We start from the raw sequence: 19,549 nt of genomic DNA on the forward strand, positions 1-19,549 counted from the left end.
TGTCACTACATATGTCTATTTAGTCCTAGATTAGGTAACTGTCACTACATATGTCTAGGTAGTCCTAGATTAGGTAGTTGTCACTCCATGTGTCTATTAAGTTCTTTATTAAGTAACCGTCTTTCTGTCCTAGATTTGGTAACCTAGTGTTCAGTTATCATTTCATTCTTATTTCCTGATAAAAAGAGTGCCCACCTGTGCTAATTGTTTATGCAATGTTATTGGGACACGTTCTACATAACACTTTTGACGTATCGTTTGAAGGTGTACCAGCGATACTACTTAGGCTGACCGAGCGTGTTAATACGTCCCATTACAGGTTTTTGCAGGCTATGAGTTAAGCACGCCGTCTTGTTGTGTGAGTGGATTTATATGCATCACCATCTGATCAAAGGTAAGTTATCTCGCTATTGTACTGTTGTGTGCTTTTAATATTTGATGAAAAGAAAATGTTAACCTTAGTTAACATCGTTGATGCAATGAGGTCATCGCCACCAAACTATTTGATCTTTCATAAATATCAAATGGTGTGTATGTGAAATGAAATGCATACTACTCTATAAGAATTATCAAATTATGTACAGTATGTTTAGAGCGACGTAACGAGTATCAAAAAATATATATATTTAAAGTTTTACTTTTTACCCTATCGAGAAACATCAACGAGGGTTTTCTTTTTGCAGTTTACAAATGATAACATCATCAAGGATTTAGTCCAGTGAAAATAAAAAAGAATTGCGACAATATCAATGACCAATAAATCATGAAGAATTTGATGTCTATATGTAACCAAATTGTATAACTTATCAATTTCATGACCTATTAAACGTGTATGTAATTCACTCTACTGCAAAATTAATCTTAGTTTAAGCATATATTTTTTTGCCATATAAAGCAAAAGGATTGAGGAAAAGTTTTGCAAACATTATCAACGCCCTCCCTTTAAGAAATGGACAAATGCATATATGGCATTAATTGTAAAATCCACACTACGATTTATATAATTTAGAGAGAAAGAGAGAGAGGGAGGGGATATTTCTTCATGTTTAACATATTAGAAAATTAAGGATCCTCACATCACATTAAAGATGAATGCATATACATACACATTCACTCTTACTTCATTATATATTTAAGAATATAAAATGTAATGTCATGTAATGAGGCTAAACAGTAAAATGTGATTATCTATTAGTTATTACTATGTATTATATCATATATGAATCAAATGTAACTTGGAAACGTTACAGTGTTTTAAACAGGAATCAGTGTAGTTTACCTGTTCTGATTTTACACTAGACTGTGATATGTTTGTATATCCCTGTCAGAGGTTAAAATACGTTTGACGAGTATTTGTTACAACTAGTTCTAATTGTTTTACACATGAGATATCTTTAGTTTGTATTACATGTATAACTGATATTTCATGTAAGTGGTGTTTTTATCTACTAAATGATAACTATATATCATACTGGTGGTGTTTTGGTATCTATTAAATAAGAACTACATTTTACAGTGGTGTTGTATTTTAATAACTATATTAAATAATATATAAATAAAATGTAACTATACATGTATTATAAAAAGTGATGTATGTGATAAATTTGTCATATTAAGTGTGTCTGTGTTATAGAAGTGATATATGTAATTAGTTAATCGTAATAAGTGGGCTGTATTATAAAAAGTGGTTAATTATTTTACCGTATTAAGTATGGTTGTATTATAAAAAAAAAAGTGATGTAATAAGTTTATCGTAATAAGTGTGGCTGTATTATAAATAGTGGTGTAATTATTTATCCTATAAAGTGTGGTTGTATTATAAAAAAAAGTGGTGTAACAGTTATATCGTATCATGTGTGACAATATCATAAAAAGTGATGTAATAATTTTATTGTATTTTAATGTGATTGTATTATAAAAAGTGATTTTAGTGTTTTGATGTATCATTTGTGATTGTATTATAAAAAAAATGATAATGTAATTGTTTTAATGTATTAAGTGTGACTGTATCATAATATAATCATGTTGGAAATGTAGCTGTATATCATACATTATTAAATGTTACTTTTTTTCTACAAATTCTTAAATGTAACTATCTTTCAGAACCTATCGAATGTAGCTCTATTCAGTAGCTAGTTATATATTAATTTATAACACGGCAGCTCTGAAGGTAGAGCAGGGCGTATGAATTATACCTGCTGCACCTACTGCATCAATCATAAGAGTTGATCTTATCTGTTCTCTTCCATGTCCTTTAATTTAGCGCTGGTTCCTGTTTATCTATTCAGCATTGTGTGGGCGATAGGAACATTGTTCCCGTGTTCTAGAACAACCAAGAACAGTGTTCTTGTTGTCGCCCAAAGACATGGTGTGGTCACTAGAGAGCTACCCTAGTATGTAGAAGAAAATTGTTGAAGCAAGCGTCAAATTGGGCCGTAACGCATATCCAATTGAGATATTTCATGAAGTCATATTGTGTCAATTGAATGAGGAGTTCTTTCTATTTAAACTTTATAAAGTTTTTTTTTCGGTTGTTATACTATATTCTGTCTGTTTCTTTTGTTACCATGATTTTGTGTGCAGACTTTGGGGTTAGCTCAAGAGAAATGTAGGTCCAGTTGAAACCAATAAAAAGATACTGATAAAACGCCACGACAAATTCATTATAAGATATAACGTAACAAATACTGCTTTTGGTCAGTGGTTGTTTTTTTGTACAGTTTTGATCTGGAGGATTGACATATTTTTCACAACTGTATATGTAGAAACAATGTTGAATACTTTTTTTTTACTGTGAAACTTATTGATTAACAATCATTTTGGAAGTTCACTAAGCTGATGTAATATGTAATAACATGACAAAAAACAGGATATATGCTAACATATTGTCTTACTTATAGAACGCATATAAGTATTGGAGATAACGGTAATTTCGAATTAAATACACACTTAGTGCAATGGTGAGATGCTATCCCTTTGTTTTCAAACGAAAACGGCGAATGCACAGACGACCGCTGTATAAGATAAGAGCAGAGAAACTCCGAACGCAAATTACGTAAACAGATACACCACAGCATTGATTACAAGTGTCGATCTTTCAAAGGACATCATTTTTAGATACAAATACAATAGCAGGCAGTAATTCCCTTTCATATACGGAAAATATTATACAATGTAAAATTTATTGCAATATTCGATTTTTCATACAAATTGATCATGTCCGCGGATCTATATTCTGTTTCATAGTGTCGACACTTCAAACTAAAATTAGTGGCATGCACAATATAAACATAATATATACAATAGGATAATAGTATCAGAAACTCTTTATAAAAGAATATGCATTTATCATGTAGACAGTTTGTATTAAGGTAGCCCTGTGTCTCTCTTTTAACAAACAATACTTAAGATATAACCACAACATAATACATAAATCTCCATACTTATCTTAAAGTGTCGTTTTCGTTTATCGCGGTCCAAGTGATTGGACCGGTTGAACAAGAGTTGTTCGTTTATGAAGTAAGGACAGACCTGGTGATTTTTGTTGGAGCTTTGACAAAGACTTTCAAGGCCTACATTAACATCTGCAGGTCCGTCAGGATATACGCATGAAATATTACATTTAAAAACAGACGAACTGGTTTGTCTGCATAAAAGAACAGACATCATACTCACACGTGTGCCAAATGACCATCGGAATGTGTGAATTATTTACGTTGTTAAATATACCATTTTTGTTATTTTATGAAACTGAAATATATTAGGCTTACACTGGTTATGTACGTCAAGTACGTTATGCACAGTAGTTATTTGTTAAATGTATTTTAATTTACTGCTGTCTGGCAAGAGTGCGTCCCGCAGCAACGCAGTGTCAGTTACTAAAATTATGTTATGGAATGGCCCGTTACAAAGTTACATTCTATTTACACTAATGTGAAATGAAAACCAAAAACGGTGTCTGAAGATATCTTACACAAAAAACTGGAGTAAAGTGACACTGAAATGTGTAAAGTTACTCTGCGTTTAGTATGATATTGATAGCTCATGTTGTAGATGGGGTAAAGTTTAGAAAGAAAAAAAACCGTCAAAAACGTCTGAATTTTGACACACTATTTACATTAACTTTTGTGAAAGCGAAAACTAAAAACGGTGTCGTAGAACATAACACAAGAACTGATGTAAAATTATAATAACGTCTGACTTATGACATGTATTTCGATTTTGATGTAAATTCAGTTGGTGCAAATTTACATGAAAAAGTGTACCCCGTCGGGAAAATGACAGTAAAGTCAATGCAAAGTTTGACGTTCAACCAATAAGATTATGTAATGATCCATATAAAAATACCTGATATACTATGAAACAATCACCAGGAGTGAAATTGATTGCTGAAAAAAAAATCACCAGTTTTGGTAAACATTCTGTCAATTTTGTTCCGCGCTATGTCTCCTAATCTAATCGCGCGGGAAATGTCACTTAAAATGCATAAATCCAAGAAACTTTCGAACGCCTTGATAGAAAGGTATTGGAAAAAAGCAATACCAATACTTCAAAATGCTTCTGGTGGTCCAAAAAGAGACATACAGGAGACTTACGGAAAGAGCGAAACATTATGTGACAAGGCTCCTGGATGATTGTGAGTATGTTTGGAAACTAGAGGACGCATATTTCCTTAATGACCTTCCCATAAAACAAACAAAATGGATCCGCAGAAACCAAGGATCTGTAAGTGTTGTGGTTCAGTGGAGGATTACATTTTTCCTGAGGTACCTCATGAGGAAACCGGGTTTTCGTCATTCGAGACGTTGTATGGTTGGCCGGTTCGTCGTATTCTCAAAATTATGACGAAAGTCATAACCGGCGAAGCTGAGATTCAGATAACCATGTAGTTAACCAAGACACAGTGCGTGAGACACAAGTCATAAAGAGAGAAAGAAGAGTAGTATGACCAGAACGCAACACAAATGTAATTTCGTCCTAACGATGAATTATTATTACTACTGCCCTCAGATACATGTAGCTCCAAAATGGTAGCTCAATGGAAGAGACCTGACCGCGTTATAAGAAGGTAAATTACGAGATAAGCGTATTCGGTCGTCTTGGGCGAGTTGTTTATCACATAAATCTACACCGAAAAAACAACCAAACTGTACCTCAAATATGCTTTTGTTTAGAAACAGACAAACCTTGACCCAGCTGTTGTTTGGTGATAGTATGGATGAAATCACTGATGTCACGTCAAGTGCAGGCCTAAACAAGCCACAACTTTGTGAATTACGGAGGCTATATAAGGACTCTCGAGATGTCATCAACTCGGAAATAGGGTAAAAAACAATCGAAGCTTGCAAGTGAAAACCCCATACGACAACAACTGCACCGTAATGATTGAGGACATGTTGGAAAAGGGTCTGATATCTCTATCAGTAAGGCCCTATTCAGCATCGGTAGTACTCGTACAAAAATCAATTGCACTTCGTGTGGACAATCACCCCTTGAATGAGATCACACAATCCGACGGATATCCCATTCTGCGAAAAGATGACATATTTGAGAAATTTGGTAAAGCAAAGTACATAATTTATGTATTTGAGTACCATGGATTTAGGCTAGGGATACTGATAAATTGCGTCAGCCGAGAAATCACAAGACAGGTCGACGTCTGTGACAGAATTTGGCCAATTCAATTTCTATGTCATGTCATTTGGGACGAAATTACGGATAAAAACGCTTAAAAAACTGTCAAATGTTGTCACCTATTTTTACGACATTGTTGTTTTCAGCAAGACATGGGAGGATCACGTGCAGTGCTGCAACGGCTTAAAAGAGTTGGTTTGACCGTGAAACTTCCTAAGCGTATTCTTTGTGTGGAGGAATTATATTGTCTTGGTCATGTGGTCGATCATGTCTCAGTCACCCAGATGAATGGAAAATTAAAGAAAAGCTCGATAAAAAAGACAACAAAAGTAGAACCATTTCAAGTATTTAGGGAATTAAATATGCCATGACACGAGCACCAGTTTTAACGAAACCCGATTTTATAGAAATGCCGTTCTATCTCCAAACTGATGCAAGTAATACAGTGATGGGGTTAGGGGTTGAGCTAAAAGTATGTTGTGGAGAACATCCAGCCGCGTTAGCGAGTCACAAGTAACACCTGCGTGATGTCAAATATACAACAATTGAAAAGGACTATCTAGTGATTGTATGGAGTAATAAGAGAGTCGGTTGTTACTTGAATGGTGTGCAGTTTACCGTGGAGCCTGATCACAATTCTTTAGTTTGTCTAGAGGAAGCCAAATTGAAAAACCAGAAACGGATGCGATGGGATTAAGCTTTACAGTCCTATTGTTTCGAAATCCGTTATAAGAAAGGTTTGTACAATGCTATCGTGGGTTGGTTATCGCGCATCGAGTGAAGAATTTACCACTTAAGTTAATCGTGAGGGGGAGGTGTTAAGAGTGAAATAATGATTTTAAAGTGATAAGTTAATTACTGTTTTAGTTATTTTTCAATAATAGACAGTCTTGTTACCCAATGCAGGGATATTTTATTCATAACTGTCAGGTTGTACATTGTTAATATTGACATATTTCAGTTCCTCGAAAAACTATGGCACACCCTGGCAATTCCTGTTAACCTTCATATCAAAGGAATATATTTTTACTGTTAAAAACCAATTGCTATGTTTATTTTTACCGTTAATTAATCTTATTATATGTCACACATTGCTAATTTATTTTTACAGATAATTAGTACTACTATGTCACAAAGTCCTATGCTTAATTTGATGGTTTATTAGTACATATTATACGACACACAGTGCTTCTGTTTATTTTACATTCAATTAGTACATGTAAGAAATATGTCACGTTTATTTGTTTATTTGTACAATTAATTAGTACATATTATATGCTACGCATTGTTATGTTTATTTTAATAGTAAATTTGTAAATATTATATGCCGCGCATTGCTATATTTATCTAAACAGTTGATTCGTACATATTATATACCGCGCATTGTTGTTTTTTTTAACAGTAATTTGTACGTATTATATGCCGCAAATTGTTATGTATAAATAAGAAGTTAATTTGACATTATATGCCACGCATTGCTATTTTAAAATAAAAGCTGATTTGTACATCATTATATGCTGCGCATTGCTATTTTTATTTGGACAGTTGGACATGTTCATGTTGATAGTTAATTTGTACATATTATATGCCGCACATTGCAATGTTCGTTTTTTTCTGTCAATTACTACATATTATATGTCATACAGTTTTATGTTTGTTTTTACTGTTAATAGATACATATTACATGCTGAATATCGTGTTTTCCTCACTATTAATGAGTACATATAATATGATGAATATCGCTGTTTTACATTCACAGTTAAATACTACATATTATATGCTGAATACCGCTGATTCCCTTCAGTATAAAAAAGGACATATTGTATGCCAAATATCGATATTTCCATTCACAGTTAAATATAACATATTATATACTTTATATATATATCGCTGTGTTCCATTCACAGTTAATAAGTACATGCTATATACCACACGTTGTTATTCTTATCGTAACAGTGTTATTATAGCATACTCATGTCGAATATCGCTGTTTCCCTTCACAGTTCATTAATACAACTTCATGTCATACTTTGATTTGTTTTGTCATAGTTCCTTCGTTTTTCGTTGATATTGATCGCTCTAATATATATATACAACAATGTATTACACACCTTGTATTGTATAAACCATATTGCTACATTCTATTTTAAGTAAATTGATAATATCAACTGTTGCATATTGATATATTTTATTTTTACTGTAAATAGATAATATAAAATGTTGCATATTGATATATTTTATTTTACAGTAAATTGATAATATCAATGTTGCATATTGATACATTCTATTTTACAGTAAATTGATAATATTTGTTGCATATTGATACATTTTATTTTACAGTAAATTGATAATATCAACTGATGCATATTGATATATTCTATTTTACAGTAAATTGATAATATCAACTGTTGCATATTGATGTTTTATTTTACAGCTACAAGATGAAGGTTAGCGATTTCTACTTGAAATACGAGAAGAGGGTTGGTGTCATCTTCGAGAAATATGGGTCTTTTGCGACGCATTATCCATGGTACCTGATTACGGGATGCTTGATGCTGAACACTTTGATGGCAATAGGATTGATGAGGATGAAAATCGAGACACATGTTGAAGTGTTGTACACGCCGATAGAAAGTCAAGCATATAAAGATAGAGCAAAAGTGGCACGAATATTCCCCGATCAATCTGCGATAAATTTTAATATGTTAAGCCTTGTTGACCTTGGCATGTATGGCCAAGTGATGATACGGACAAAGGACGGATCCACTCTCCTCAACGACACTTTCTTGGATGAGATAGAAAGCATTGATAGGCACATTAAAAACATTGCTGTAACAGACCCTGTGAGTGGTCAAGAGAAGGCTTACAATGACGTGTGTGCGCTGAACAGTGACGGATGCGGTCTCTATGGTGACATGATTTTCACAGAAAAATTCCGGTCCTGCATGTACCTTAATAATATATCCTTTCCAAAGTTTAACAGACAAGCCATATCACCTGTTTTTGGTAATGTAACAGTTAAAAACGACACTTTACTTTTCGCATCTTTAGTTAAACTGAGGTACTATCTCCGTACAGACACGCCAGAAAGCAGGTATCTTTCACGAAAATGGGAAGAGGCCTTTGTGGAAAGCATGCCTAGTATTGTTACCAACCTAACGGAAGTAGCTTTTGAACACTCTGAGTCTTTAAATATAGAGCTGAATGGTAACACAGCAGGTGGTGATACCGGCCTTTTTTCTATAACGTTCACGATCATGTTGTTTTATGCTGGATTTGCCACTTCCGGTGGGGACTGCGTGTCGCAGCGACAGAACCTAGGACGAGCTGGAGTCCTCACCACTCTACTAAGTATTGCAGCCTCATTTGGAGTTGTCAGTGCTTTCGGCGTTAAATTTGTTAATATCGTCGGCGTGATGCCATTTTTACTTGTTGGTAAGTATGCTATATCAATGTTACCACAATTTCATTGTCTTGTGTGTTAATAAAAGTAATGTTGCAATGGTTATTGCTGTGTCAAGGTTTCTAATATAACCATCGTTATTGCTGTGTGTCAAGGTTTCTAATATAGTCATGGTCATTGCTGTGTGTCAAGGTTTCTATATAGCCATGGTTATTGCTGTGTTGTAAGGTTTCTAATATAGTCATGGTTATTGCTGTGTTGTAAGGTTTCTAATAAAGCCATGGTTATTGCTGTGTGTCAAGGTTTGTAATATAGCCATGGTTATTGCTGTGTGTTAAGGTTTGTAATATAGTCATGGTTATTGCTGTGTTGTAAGGTTTCTAATATAGCCATGGTTATTGCTGTGTTGTAAGGTTTCTAATATAGCCATGGTTATTGCTGTGTTGTAAGGTTTCTAATAAAGCCATGGTTATTGCTGTGTGTCAAGGTTTGTAATATAGGCATGGTTATTGCTGTGTGTCTAGGTTTGTAATATAGTCATGGTTATTGCTGTGTTGTAAGGTTTCTAATATAGCCATTGTTATTGCTGTGTTGTAAGGTTTCTAATATAGCCATGGTTATTGCTGTGTTGTAAGGTTTCTAATATAGCCATGGTTATTGCTGTTAAGGTTTCTAATATAGCCATGGTTATTGCTGTGTTGTAAGGTTTCTAATAAAGCCATGGTTATTGTTGTGTGTCAAGGTCTTTATCCTAATATGCCATAACCATGGTAATTGTTATGTGTAAAGGTTTTACCCTATCTATGTTAATTGTAGTGTGTTAAAGGTAACAAAAGCCAAATTTCAGTATCACGGTTATCTTGTGAATCTAGGTTACATATGTATTTAAAATCACTTCCTTAAAACAGTTGATGTTTCAAACTCAGAAAACATATAAACAACAATGTTGTGACGTCATTGGAGACGACCAAAAGCCAGGCCTTGATCTATATTGTGAAGCTTGATGATCATATTGATGGATACTGCAGAGTTCAGTGACGATAGTGACAATATTCCGGAGGTTTCGCCCATATACGCAAATAATGGCGACCACAAATCGTCCGTTTATAATGACATTAACGGTGAACAGGGTTTGCATTTAGATGGAGCAGACCTTGACACTAAATGGTTAGTTTTACGTAGACATTTCTGTATATGCCTCTACCGTAACGATGCTTATTGTCTAAAGGTTTAATTCTGTGATCATAATAACAGGTGTGTTAATTTATTGATCATCGTCGTAGTGAAAGGTGTGTGTAAAGATGTTTCCTACTGTTGTCATGGAAAGGTTGGGTTCGAAAATGGCCCAAGAAGCAAATACGATAGCATGTATGTGCTATTGGTAGCTTTCCTAGTCCTACGTTTATAAACATGTACATATGCAAGAATATAGCGCCCTTTTTGTGCCAAAATGAAAAAAATATGTATGTTTAGAGCGGAAATGCTACAATAGCAATTCTTCATTTTTTGAGAAAAATAAAACAAACATGTTAGAAATAAAATGTTACATATAATATATGCAAAGCAAGAAGTATCATACTTTAGATACAGGAGGTAAATATGTGATGTATTTTGAGTGAGAACATGCTCTTCTTATAATAAGCGAAATTTTCTAAAGGTAAAAAATACAACTTCCTATCGCAGTCAATTCGTAAATTATGCGCTAAAACATATCCAAACAGTATAAAAAATCGCCATCAAATGGGTATAAGGAGTTTTGTGAAAAGTAATTGAAAATGATTGCAAACATTGATATGTAATCTTTCATTTACATTGAACTATTGTAAAGTGAACTGAAATAAAATGTTTATATTTGGTTTCATTAGTACACAGTGACTGACACATTGAACTATTGTAAAGTGAACTGAAATAAAATGTTTATATTTGGTTTCATTAGTACACAGTGACTGACACCTACACTAAAAACAAACTAAAAGGAAATTTTCACTTTCAAAATGGCCGCCAAGTTCCCCGAGAACTCACACATTTTAAATGTTCTTATAACTACTGGATGAGAACAGTTACATTTTGGAGGAAGCTTGCAACGCCCGCGGTGACTGTAAACTGCATTACTGCCTCTAAAACATCCCTTGTTACGAAAAAACGATTAACCCATCACTGATAACCACAAATATTAAATGTTCTTACAAAAGCCGAATCAATATTCCGACAAGCACGCTACATGGTAGATTTATGTTGGTTTACACATTAAACCACCTAATCTGGAATCAAATGTGGCTTCCTCGCCATGACATCTGATTGGCCATGTCAGTGCTAGTCTACATGTACATCGTAGTTCTAATTGTCCAATTCGACCATAACTTATACATAAAAGATGACAGTTGGTAGCGAAATCTACATAACTTGAGGTTTGTCTTAAACCTTTTGACTTTTGGATGCAACTTTGCTTACTGGTTTCCAAATGCATGTAGTATCCTAGATAATATATGATACTGGCTACGTGGGCACATACCCCGATAACTCTTTGTCTGGTTGGACACTGGTAATAATAATCCTTTATTCTTTTGAATGTCACAATTATCCACAGTTGCATCTAGCTTGAGAAATAGTGACTTTGCCTTACCGGTAAGCTCTGACTCATCATTCACACGCTAAGGTGTTGTGAACACTAAGGCGCTATCTTATTTGGTCAACCAGCGCACTAACCATCTACCCTATGCGTCTCGTTCTGGTGTTCTAACATATATGGGTCCTCGGATTCCATTCAAACAGGCTGTCACTATTGTTACGAGTGTCCCAATGACATCAATGAAATAGTTGGAGAGGAGGCAAGTTGTGTTTTGAAAAGCAGACATTGCTTGAAGTGTCTGTTATATGACTCCACTACCCACCTGGATTTTGTTAAGGATCTTATCAATGTTAGCTTGCAGGTCGTCATGCTCAGTCTGCCCAGGTTTTAGATAAGATGGAATCTCAGGAATAAATATATATTTTCCCTCAAGTATGACAGTCGCTAGCTTGCCAAAAATTCTTCGGAGAACACTGTGTTGTGCTCAAGAATGTTTTCTCTTGTTCACGTCTATGGAACAATGGAACAATAGCTATGTCTAATGATTTGGAATGAAATGTTTTCGATCTACCGGAAACTAACATGTTACAAAGAGCTGACCATTTTTTCCAAGATATGTTCGTTTTCACTTTTACCTAGAACATCAGCAATGCATCCTCTTTGTTTAAAATGAAATATCAGTGACAATAGAGGACGAACAATGTGACAGAATTTCTAGAAACTGTGTTCTTGTCCAGCCTGTCCAGGCTTTACAATCTGCATCATCCAGAAAGACAGTAAAGAACAACCCCTACATTAATAGCATTTGTGCTATCTCTAAACTATCATTGATGATTTTCTTTGATCTGGAAGGAAGATGAGAAGTCAATATTTCTCTTTCATCAGAGACAATTTCAACGACAGGGTTAAGATCTCTCCTTATGAGATGATGTGAACAAATACATAAGGACTAAAGACACCACAGTTTGATTTGAAAGATGAGCTAGTTGTTTGCGGGAATTGGCAAAAAGGTCGAGGTTTGATTAAAACTATTGACACATAGTGTTCATTTGGCGTAGAAAATTTCCATAACATATATCTTCTATGGATAATAATGGGCTATTCCGCCATTTATCATCATCAATACCAACATTTTGATCTTCGGGTTACGGCTTTCGTTTCTGATAACTCTTGAAACACTTCCCACACATGTCAATATCTTTATCATCAGAACAGTTATTGCCATCTACTTTTGAAAGATCAAGCAACCAATTGTGCTGGGAAAATCTTTCTAGAAGATTTCTTGGTTTTAATGTCTCTCCTAAAAACAACTTCAAAGGGTCAGTAATAAAGCTCTCTATACGCTAAACAATTTTGAATGGACTGAATATGGAAGACATTTAAAATGTAATTTGTTCACAATTATTTTTCTTCACAAAAAACTTCAAAGTAAATATTATCGGCAGTATACTTGCTGTTTTAGCATTTTGGTATTTAGTTTACGGTTCATATTTATTTTTTTAACTGTTTTGTGACAGTCTCGGTTCTTAAGTGTGAAGTAATTAAGTTACGAAATTATTGAATTAGGCAAATGCATCATCGATTAATTTAAGTTAAAGGTATAGCCAAGGGAACTTTGATGGCACAACGCATTTTATCGGTGAGTGGTCTCTTTACAGTAAACAATCTTTAGGCTGACCCCTGTGGGAAACTAACATTGCTGGAAGCCCTACCCTTCTTTTATGTCGAGAAATGATCATAAACTTTATGTATCAATATCGCACTTTACCTTACGTAAACAACGTTATATGGTCGAGATGTCTGTTTTGCTTTTCAGGTATAGGCCTAGATGATATGTTCATACTGCTGTCTGGGCTCGCGGATACTCCAGCTTCAAACAGCATCGAGGACAAAATCAAACAGACCATGAGGACAAGCGGCGTCGCTATCACTATTACGTCACTCACAGATTTCTTGGCCTTCGCTGTAGGGGCCTCCTCAGTCTTTCTAAGCGTGAGGAACTTTTGCTTATATACAGGTAAATCTTAAATATTTATCGAAAATTATGTAAGCCGGGGTGGGCAATCACAACCACAAAGCATGAGCTCTTCACTATTTGTTTATTTGTATACACGAAAAACCTACAACATAAATACACAACCATCACACACAAATATAGAATAGTCTATATCACGAAACGAAAGTACAAACCATTCACACATGTATACACTTACCAGGCTCCCCGAGCGTAGTCTGTGAAGACTGACTCCAGCGCTAACAATGTTAGATACATGTGTTCGTCGATCTGGACTGTTGCGAGTGCCAGTCTGGAGTGACTGTTGGCGGGTCGAAACAGAGGGCTAAGGGCGGGTAGGAAGGGAGTGCTGGGTAAAGTCCGTGGCAAGTCATACAGTCCGTTCGTCACTGGTCAAGCCCGAGATATACTCAGGACATGCACACTACACACGTGACCACATACACCATTCTACCACACTCACACAATAACAGGTACAAAGGCCCAGATATGTTACCCTAGGCTACAATTAAATCAATATTATATATACATGTTTTCATTGTTCAGCAGCACGTGGTGTGTTTGTGTGTTTGGGGCGGGGGTGGACGAGTGGTTTAAGGTGTCCCGACACTTTAACACTAGCCCTCCACCTTTGGGTTGCGAGTTAGAAAACTACGCGGGGCAGTTGCCAGGTACTGACCGTAGGCCGGTGGTTTTTTCTCCGGGTACTCCGGCTTTCCTCCACCTCCAAAACCTGGCCCGTCCATAAATGACCCTGGCTGTTAACAGGACGTTAAACAAAAACAAACCAAAACAAACCAAGTTTGTGTGTTTTGGAAGGCTGTGCGAGTCTGTTTCCCGTGTAATAGCACTGAGTGGATGGATGCCAACTTGATAGCAGACATTGCAAAGAAAAAAAATCCCAAATTTAGTCGCCTTTTACATGTAAATCACAATCGAATGTACTGCTATATCACAATCCTACAGATAAATTGCAATCACCTTTGCAGGTTATAATAGATAACAAGTTTCCTTTTCTATAAAAAGATGTTTCACTGGGAACTCTATTTGCTGTCTACTATGTCTACCATTAAAGATGGTGTGATAATTTATGTTGTTATAGGTGAAATGTAGTTCCATAAATGAGATATAGGCCTTATGTTGATATATATCATCTGTTATAATTAACTCCTGCATTAAGTATCCAAGAACTAATCGCTATAACATCACAACAGACATGTACTCTATTTCTGTTAACATTTTTACCATTAACATCGACAATCTCGACATTGACCTTCCGTTTCCATTTCATAAGGATATACTATGCATATAGTTAGTATGAGAGATAGATGGATTTTGACCAATCTGCCCCAAAATCCAATAAACATTTTATGCCCTTGTATGACCGTGAACCTTCTGCCCCCAAGTTTTTTCAGCTTTTCGCTCTTGCCGCTCAGTATGCATTTGGTTTTTATATAGTGTCCACAACTATGTTACGGCAGCACATATATACATGCATCTACCAGCACAGTATAATTATTACATGTTTATCTTTCTTTTTCAGCTAAGGCGTGCTATTGTACAAAAAAGGCAAACTACATGATATAACAATACACTGTTTTTAATTATTACACTTGACAAAAACCAGCTGTATCCTTACACAAGACGCTCACCTGAGAGTGTTTTAAAACATGGCAAGGAAAAATATTATTCAAATGTTAAAAAAACTAATAAAACTGAACTATGTAGCATACATTTCTTGTAGTACCTCTGGATCTTAACAAGGAAATTGTAGAAATTTAGCACGACTCACTTACTTTGGGCTCTGGCCTTAGCTCCTTGGTAGGGTTACAGTAAAATATGCATAACATCTAACCTTCTTTTTTCAATCATATACAATTTTTATTCTATTCGATGAAGCACGAGAGTAATGAAACTTTGATAAACAACCTTCAAATCCTTTTATATATAGAGTATTATACAGAACTAATCATTACAAATTAGTCATCGATTATTTTCCATGTACATCAAGTATCCTTTCAGATGCATATCTTATAACAATGTTAAGCTATGTCAAAGGTCACCGGTCAAACTAGTCATCAAATCCTATCAATGGAACACTTTTCATTTACACATCTTACAACACCGTAATTTTGTTTACCAAAGGACAGTATTAAAGTCACCAAAAGTCACAGGTCAAATCGATCCTTAATAATGTTTAAGTTATAGCAATGTTTAGTTATACCTCTCTACGAGCTAACCGATGGTAATAATTCATCACTCAGTTTTGCAGAGGCATTTCCGCTCGGAACTTCATACTCAACTACATTTCTGTTACCAAAGTCACGAGGAATTCCGAATACGTTAGTCGTGCGCACTACACAAATTTTGCATGAAATCCGATTTCTCGCCGTCGATACAATCATATATGCCGGTATACAGGTAAATCACGCACATTTTTGTATAAGTCTTAATTCAACAGTATGATTATCAATGTTTCCATTCATATTAAGTGCACACGTTTTTCCATACAGGTGTCGGCGTTCTAGTGTGTTACATGAACCAGCTGATGTTCTTCGTTCCTTGTATGGTGCTGAATGAGCGACGAGTGGCGGAACGGAGACACTGCCTAACCTGTCTCCCTATAGAGTCCCGTGAACACCTACAGTCGCAGGGGAAATCTCGCCGCTTCGTCCGATGTTGTGGGGGATCTCCGCCCAAAAACAGAATGGATAATGAAAGTCCTCTTGAACGATTTCCAAAGTTTGTATTACAGCGGTTTGTACTATTTCCGCCTTGTAAGGTGCTGATTATTCTAGCTTTTTGTGTCTATCTTGGATTTTCAATTTATGGAACGATGAATGTCAAACAGGGACTGAAGCTAAGTAATCTTGCCGATCAGACATCGTATTATCACAAATATGCCGTTTGGGACGAGGAATATTTCACTACACAAATGCTAGTATCCTTCGTGTTCCCGTCTACGATGAACTATAGTGATACACACACTTTGAATCACATAGACGCCTTGGTTGATACTATTAAAAGTGAATCGGAAATGGTGAAATATATTCCCGAGTGGAACTGGCTGCATCAGTACAAGAAATCGGCATTTTCTAGAATGCTACCTGACAATGCTAGTATATTTATAGAAGGTGTGAAGCTGTATCTGCAATACCGACCCGACCTTATAAACAATGTCATATTTGACGATAATGGAAACATTATAGCCTCCCGGATAAATGTAATCACTAGAAATCTTAAGCATTCCACTGAGCAGGGAAATATGATGATCCGGATGAGGGAGATAGCGGCCGAGTCGGAGTTGGATGTACTCGCCCATTCTGCCCCATTTATCTACTTTGAACAGTACGTTGCCATACTGCCGAGCACACTGACGACAGTGGGAATTGCCGTGGTCGTAATGATCCTCGTCACGGCGCTGTTTATGCCTCATCCGTTACTGGTTGCACTGGTGGGGAATGACAATGATAATGATCCTTCTTGGGCTGTTTGGTTTCATGTATTTCTGGGACCTTACTCTTAGTTCCGTCACCATGATCCATCTGATTATGAGTATCGGCTTCTCTGTGGATTTCAGTGCCCACATCTGCCATGCGTATATCTGTATGGAGGGCACATGCAGGAACGCCATGGTCAGCGCCGCTATAACCCGATCTGGGGGACCCTATCTTTAATGCTGCGATCTCCACCATCCTCGGCATCGTAGTACTTGCATTTTCGTCGTCGTACATATTCCAGTCTTTCTTCAAACTGATGTTCTTGGTTATGTTATTCGGATTTTGCCATTCCATGTTTCTATTGCCGGTTATACTGTCACTTATAGGACCGGAAGTAAATATCATTCCTCTTATAAAGGAACAACGGAAGCAGTATAAGCAGCGGGTTTTAACAAGTGGTTACATTAATCAAGACATCAAGGGATTCCAATCAGGAATCGAAGAAAAACAGGGATACTCAAACAACGCTTACATAAAGGACACTGGATCGAAAGACGAGACATCAGATAACCAATACGAAACTATGGATAGCATGTTAGGTGGCAAAAAGCCAAACATGGACAAAGACGTTCCTTCAGATAATCCGTACGAAAACGTTGATAATGTAGCAAATTTCAATAACACAGCCATTGATATCCCTATAGTGAACAAGGATAATTATATGAGCCATCTATAAAGTTAATGTGGATAGATATCCATTCATTATATAGGCTTGATCTGAAATGTTCATGTCAAATACGTAATGTATTTATAGAAGTTATCTTGGTTATTGTGCGACATTAGCATAATTCCAATAATAAAATTGTATATATATAGTGAGGTGTTTACCCTAATACTATTGTGTAAACATGTAGTTTTAACCGTCTCAGGAGATAGAGTAACATGTGTAATAATACTATTTATACGGTTCTAAAGGAATGAATCTAGGCATTTCATTGGTCGTTATACCTATGACATTGGCAAATGTTCATTTCCTCGTACAATATGAGTCTCGCCATATTGTTTCACATTTACTGTTTTAAATATCCAGTCATGTGACATGCTGATAAAACAACTTACGAGACAGACATAATAAAACACCTCTCTTCTCAAATTTTGCTCAAGATTTGTCGATTTTCAATCCGCCGTTTTGGTTTACACTGCTGTGTTTTCCGCTAGTAATGTAGGCGGCTGTATGGTAAAATGTTGCGATGATTTCTATTAATTCTGTATCAATTTGCTTTTATATTGGTGATTTTGGTTGTTGTTGTGAGACATTAACATAGTTACGGCAATAAAATTGTTTTAATGCTAACGGTCAGTGTTGATGTTGATGTTTAACTTTATCATTAATACAATAATTGTTATAGCGGTTACCGGTAATTTTCCTATTTGTTGAGCCACAAATGTGCAAAGATACAACGAAAGGTAACACTCATTTAATTCATAGCCATCGTATCGAGTAAAACGAACAGTTACTTGGGAAATAACAGCATTTGTTTGCACCTTGCTGAGCTAGACGAACTTCCGTCGTACAGTTTATGCACATGGTCAAATAAACACTTTTTGATTCTTTTTAACCATAGTCGATCTCAAGGCTTATCCTTACAGCTCTCCTGTATAGTGTAAGAATTGACTGGTCTGGAATACCCCGATGACTTGGACACTGAGAACAGGCTGTCGATAACACTTTTACCTTACACTGGGAAATGCCGTTTTGTATTGCCTTGGCAAGTCCACGAATGGATTACAACGCATCAAAATATAGCATCACTTCACAACAACCACATGGGTAATTAATTGCTGAATCGTAGATATCATTAGTCAAAATGTACATTCATTTCCGTGCAATTATCCAAATATAAATGTTAATTTTAAAGTAATGTAGCCGAGAACATGACAAATTGAATTTATTCGAAGGTCTCCGCCAATCAAACACACTGAGGAAAAACAACTTCTAAATAAGAACTGTAACAATATGGAACAAGCTGCCTGACCATAGTGTTGCTGCACCAAATGTCAATGCTTTTACAAATGAACTTGATAAATATTGAAAAAATCAAAAACTGTTATATAATTACAAATCAGATATGATTTTATGTCCACGTGTTCCAGATAGCATTTTTCTCTAATTTATCTTATTTATGTCAATGAGTCTGGTATAGAGGTCTTATTCCAAGTCCTGTACCAGAAATTAATCTAACTTCTAGGGACCAATATAGACACTGGATCCTAACAAAGAGATGTTCGCCGGATGCTTATTGCTAGAAATAGATAATTGATGTCGATTTTTCCAGGCTATCTGCATCTTTATCAAGACACAAGTAAATTACAAAAGGATCACATACAGACATAGAATATGGAACAGTTACGCAAGGTTAATAGCTAAACAATGAAAAATGTCGTTATGTTTGTGTTAATGATCCCCTCGATCGATAATTAATTCGAGG

The 19,549-nt window shown here is 35.7% G+C and overlaps 1 protein-coding gene across 1 annotated transcript; it reads left to right on the plus strand.

The window, feature by feature from the left end:
• Nucleotides 1–307: 307 nt before the first annotated feature.
• Nucleotides 308–18,415, plus strand: LOC117323874 (patched domain-containing protein 3-like). Its single transcript, XM_033879377.1, has 4 exons — nucleotides 308–394; nucleotides 8,069–9,069; nucleotides 13,423–13,623; nucleotides 16,134–18,415. The coding sequence occupies exons 2-4, from the start codon at nucleotides 8,076–8,078 to the stop codon at nucleotides 17,144–17,146; spliced, it is 2,208 nt and encodes a 735-aa protein (XP_033735268.1). The 5' UTR covers nucleotides 308–394; nucleotides 8,069–8,075; the 3' UTR covers nucleotides 17,147–18,415.
• Nucleotides 18,416–19,549: the final 1,134 nt, after the last annotated feature.

This window comes from Pecten maximus, chromosome 3 (assembly GCF_902652985.1).
Source record: "Pecten maximus chromosome 3, xPecMax1.1, whole genome shotgun sequence".
In the NCBI taxonomy this organism is placed as follows: Eukaryota; Metazoa; Mollusca; class Bivalvia; order Pectinida; family Pectinidae; genus Pecten; species Pecten maximus.

What these genes read in the sequence shown, in the direction of transcription:
- LOC117323874 (XM_033879377.1), top strand. Translation starts at nt 8,076, where the DNA reads ATGAAGGTTAGCGATTTCTACTTGAAATACGAGAAGAGGGTTGGTGTC. An exon ending in GATGCCATTTTTACTTGTTG is followed by an intron (nt 9,070 to 13,422) that starts GTAAGTATGCTA and finishes TTTGCTTTTCAG; the next exon opens with GTATAGGCCTAGATGATATG. An exon ending in GAACTTTTGCTTATATACAG is followed by an intron (nt 13,624 to 16,133) that starts GTAAATCTTAAA and finishes TTTTCCATACAG; the next exon opens with GTGTCGGCGTTCTAGTGTGT.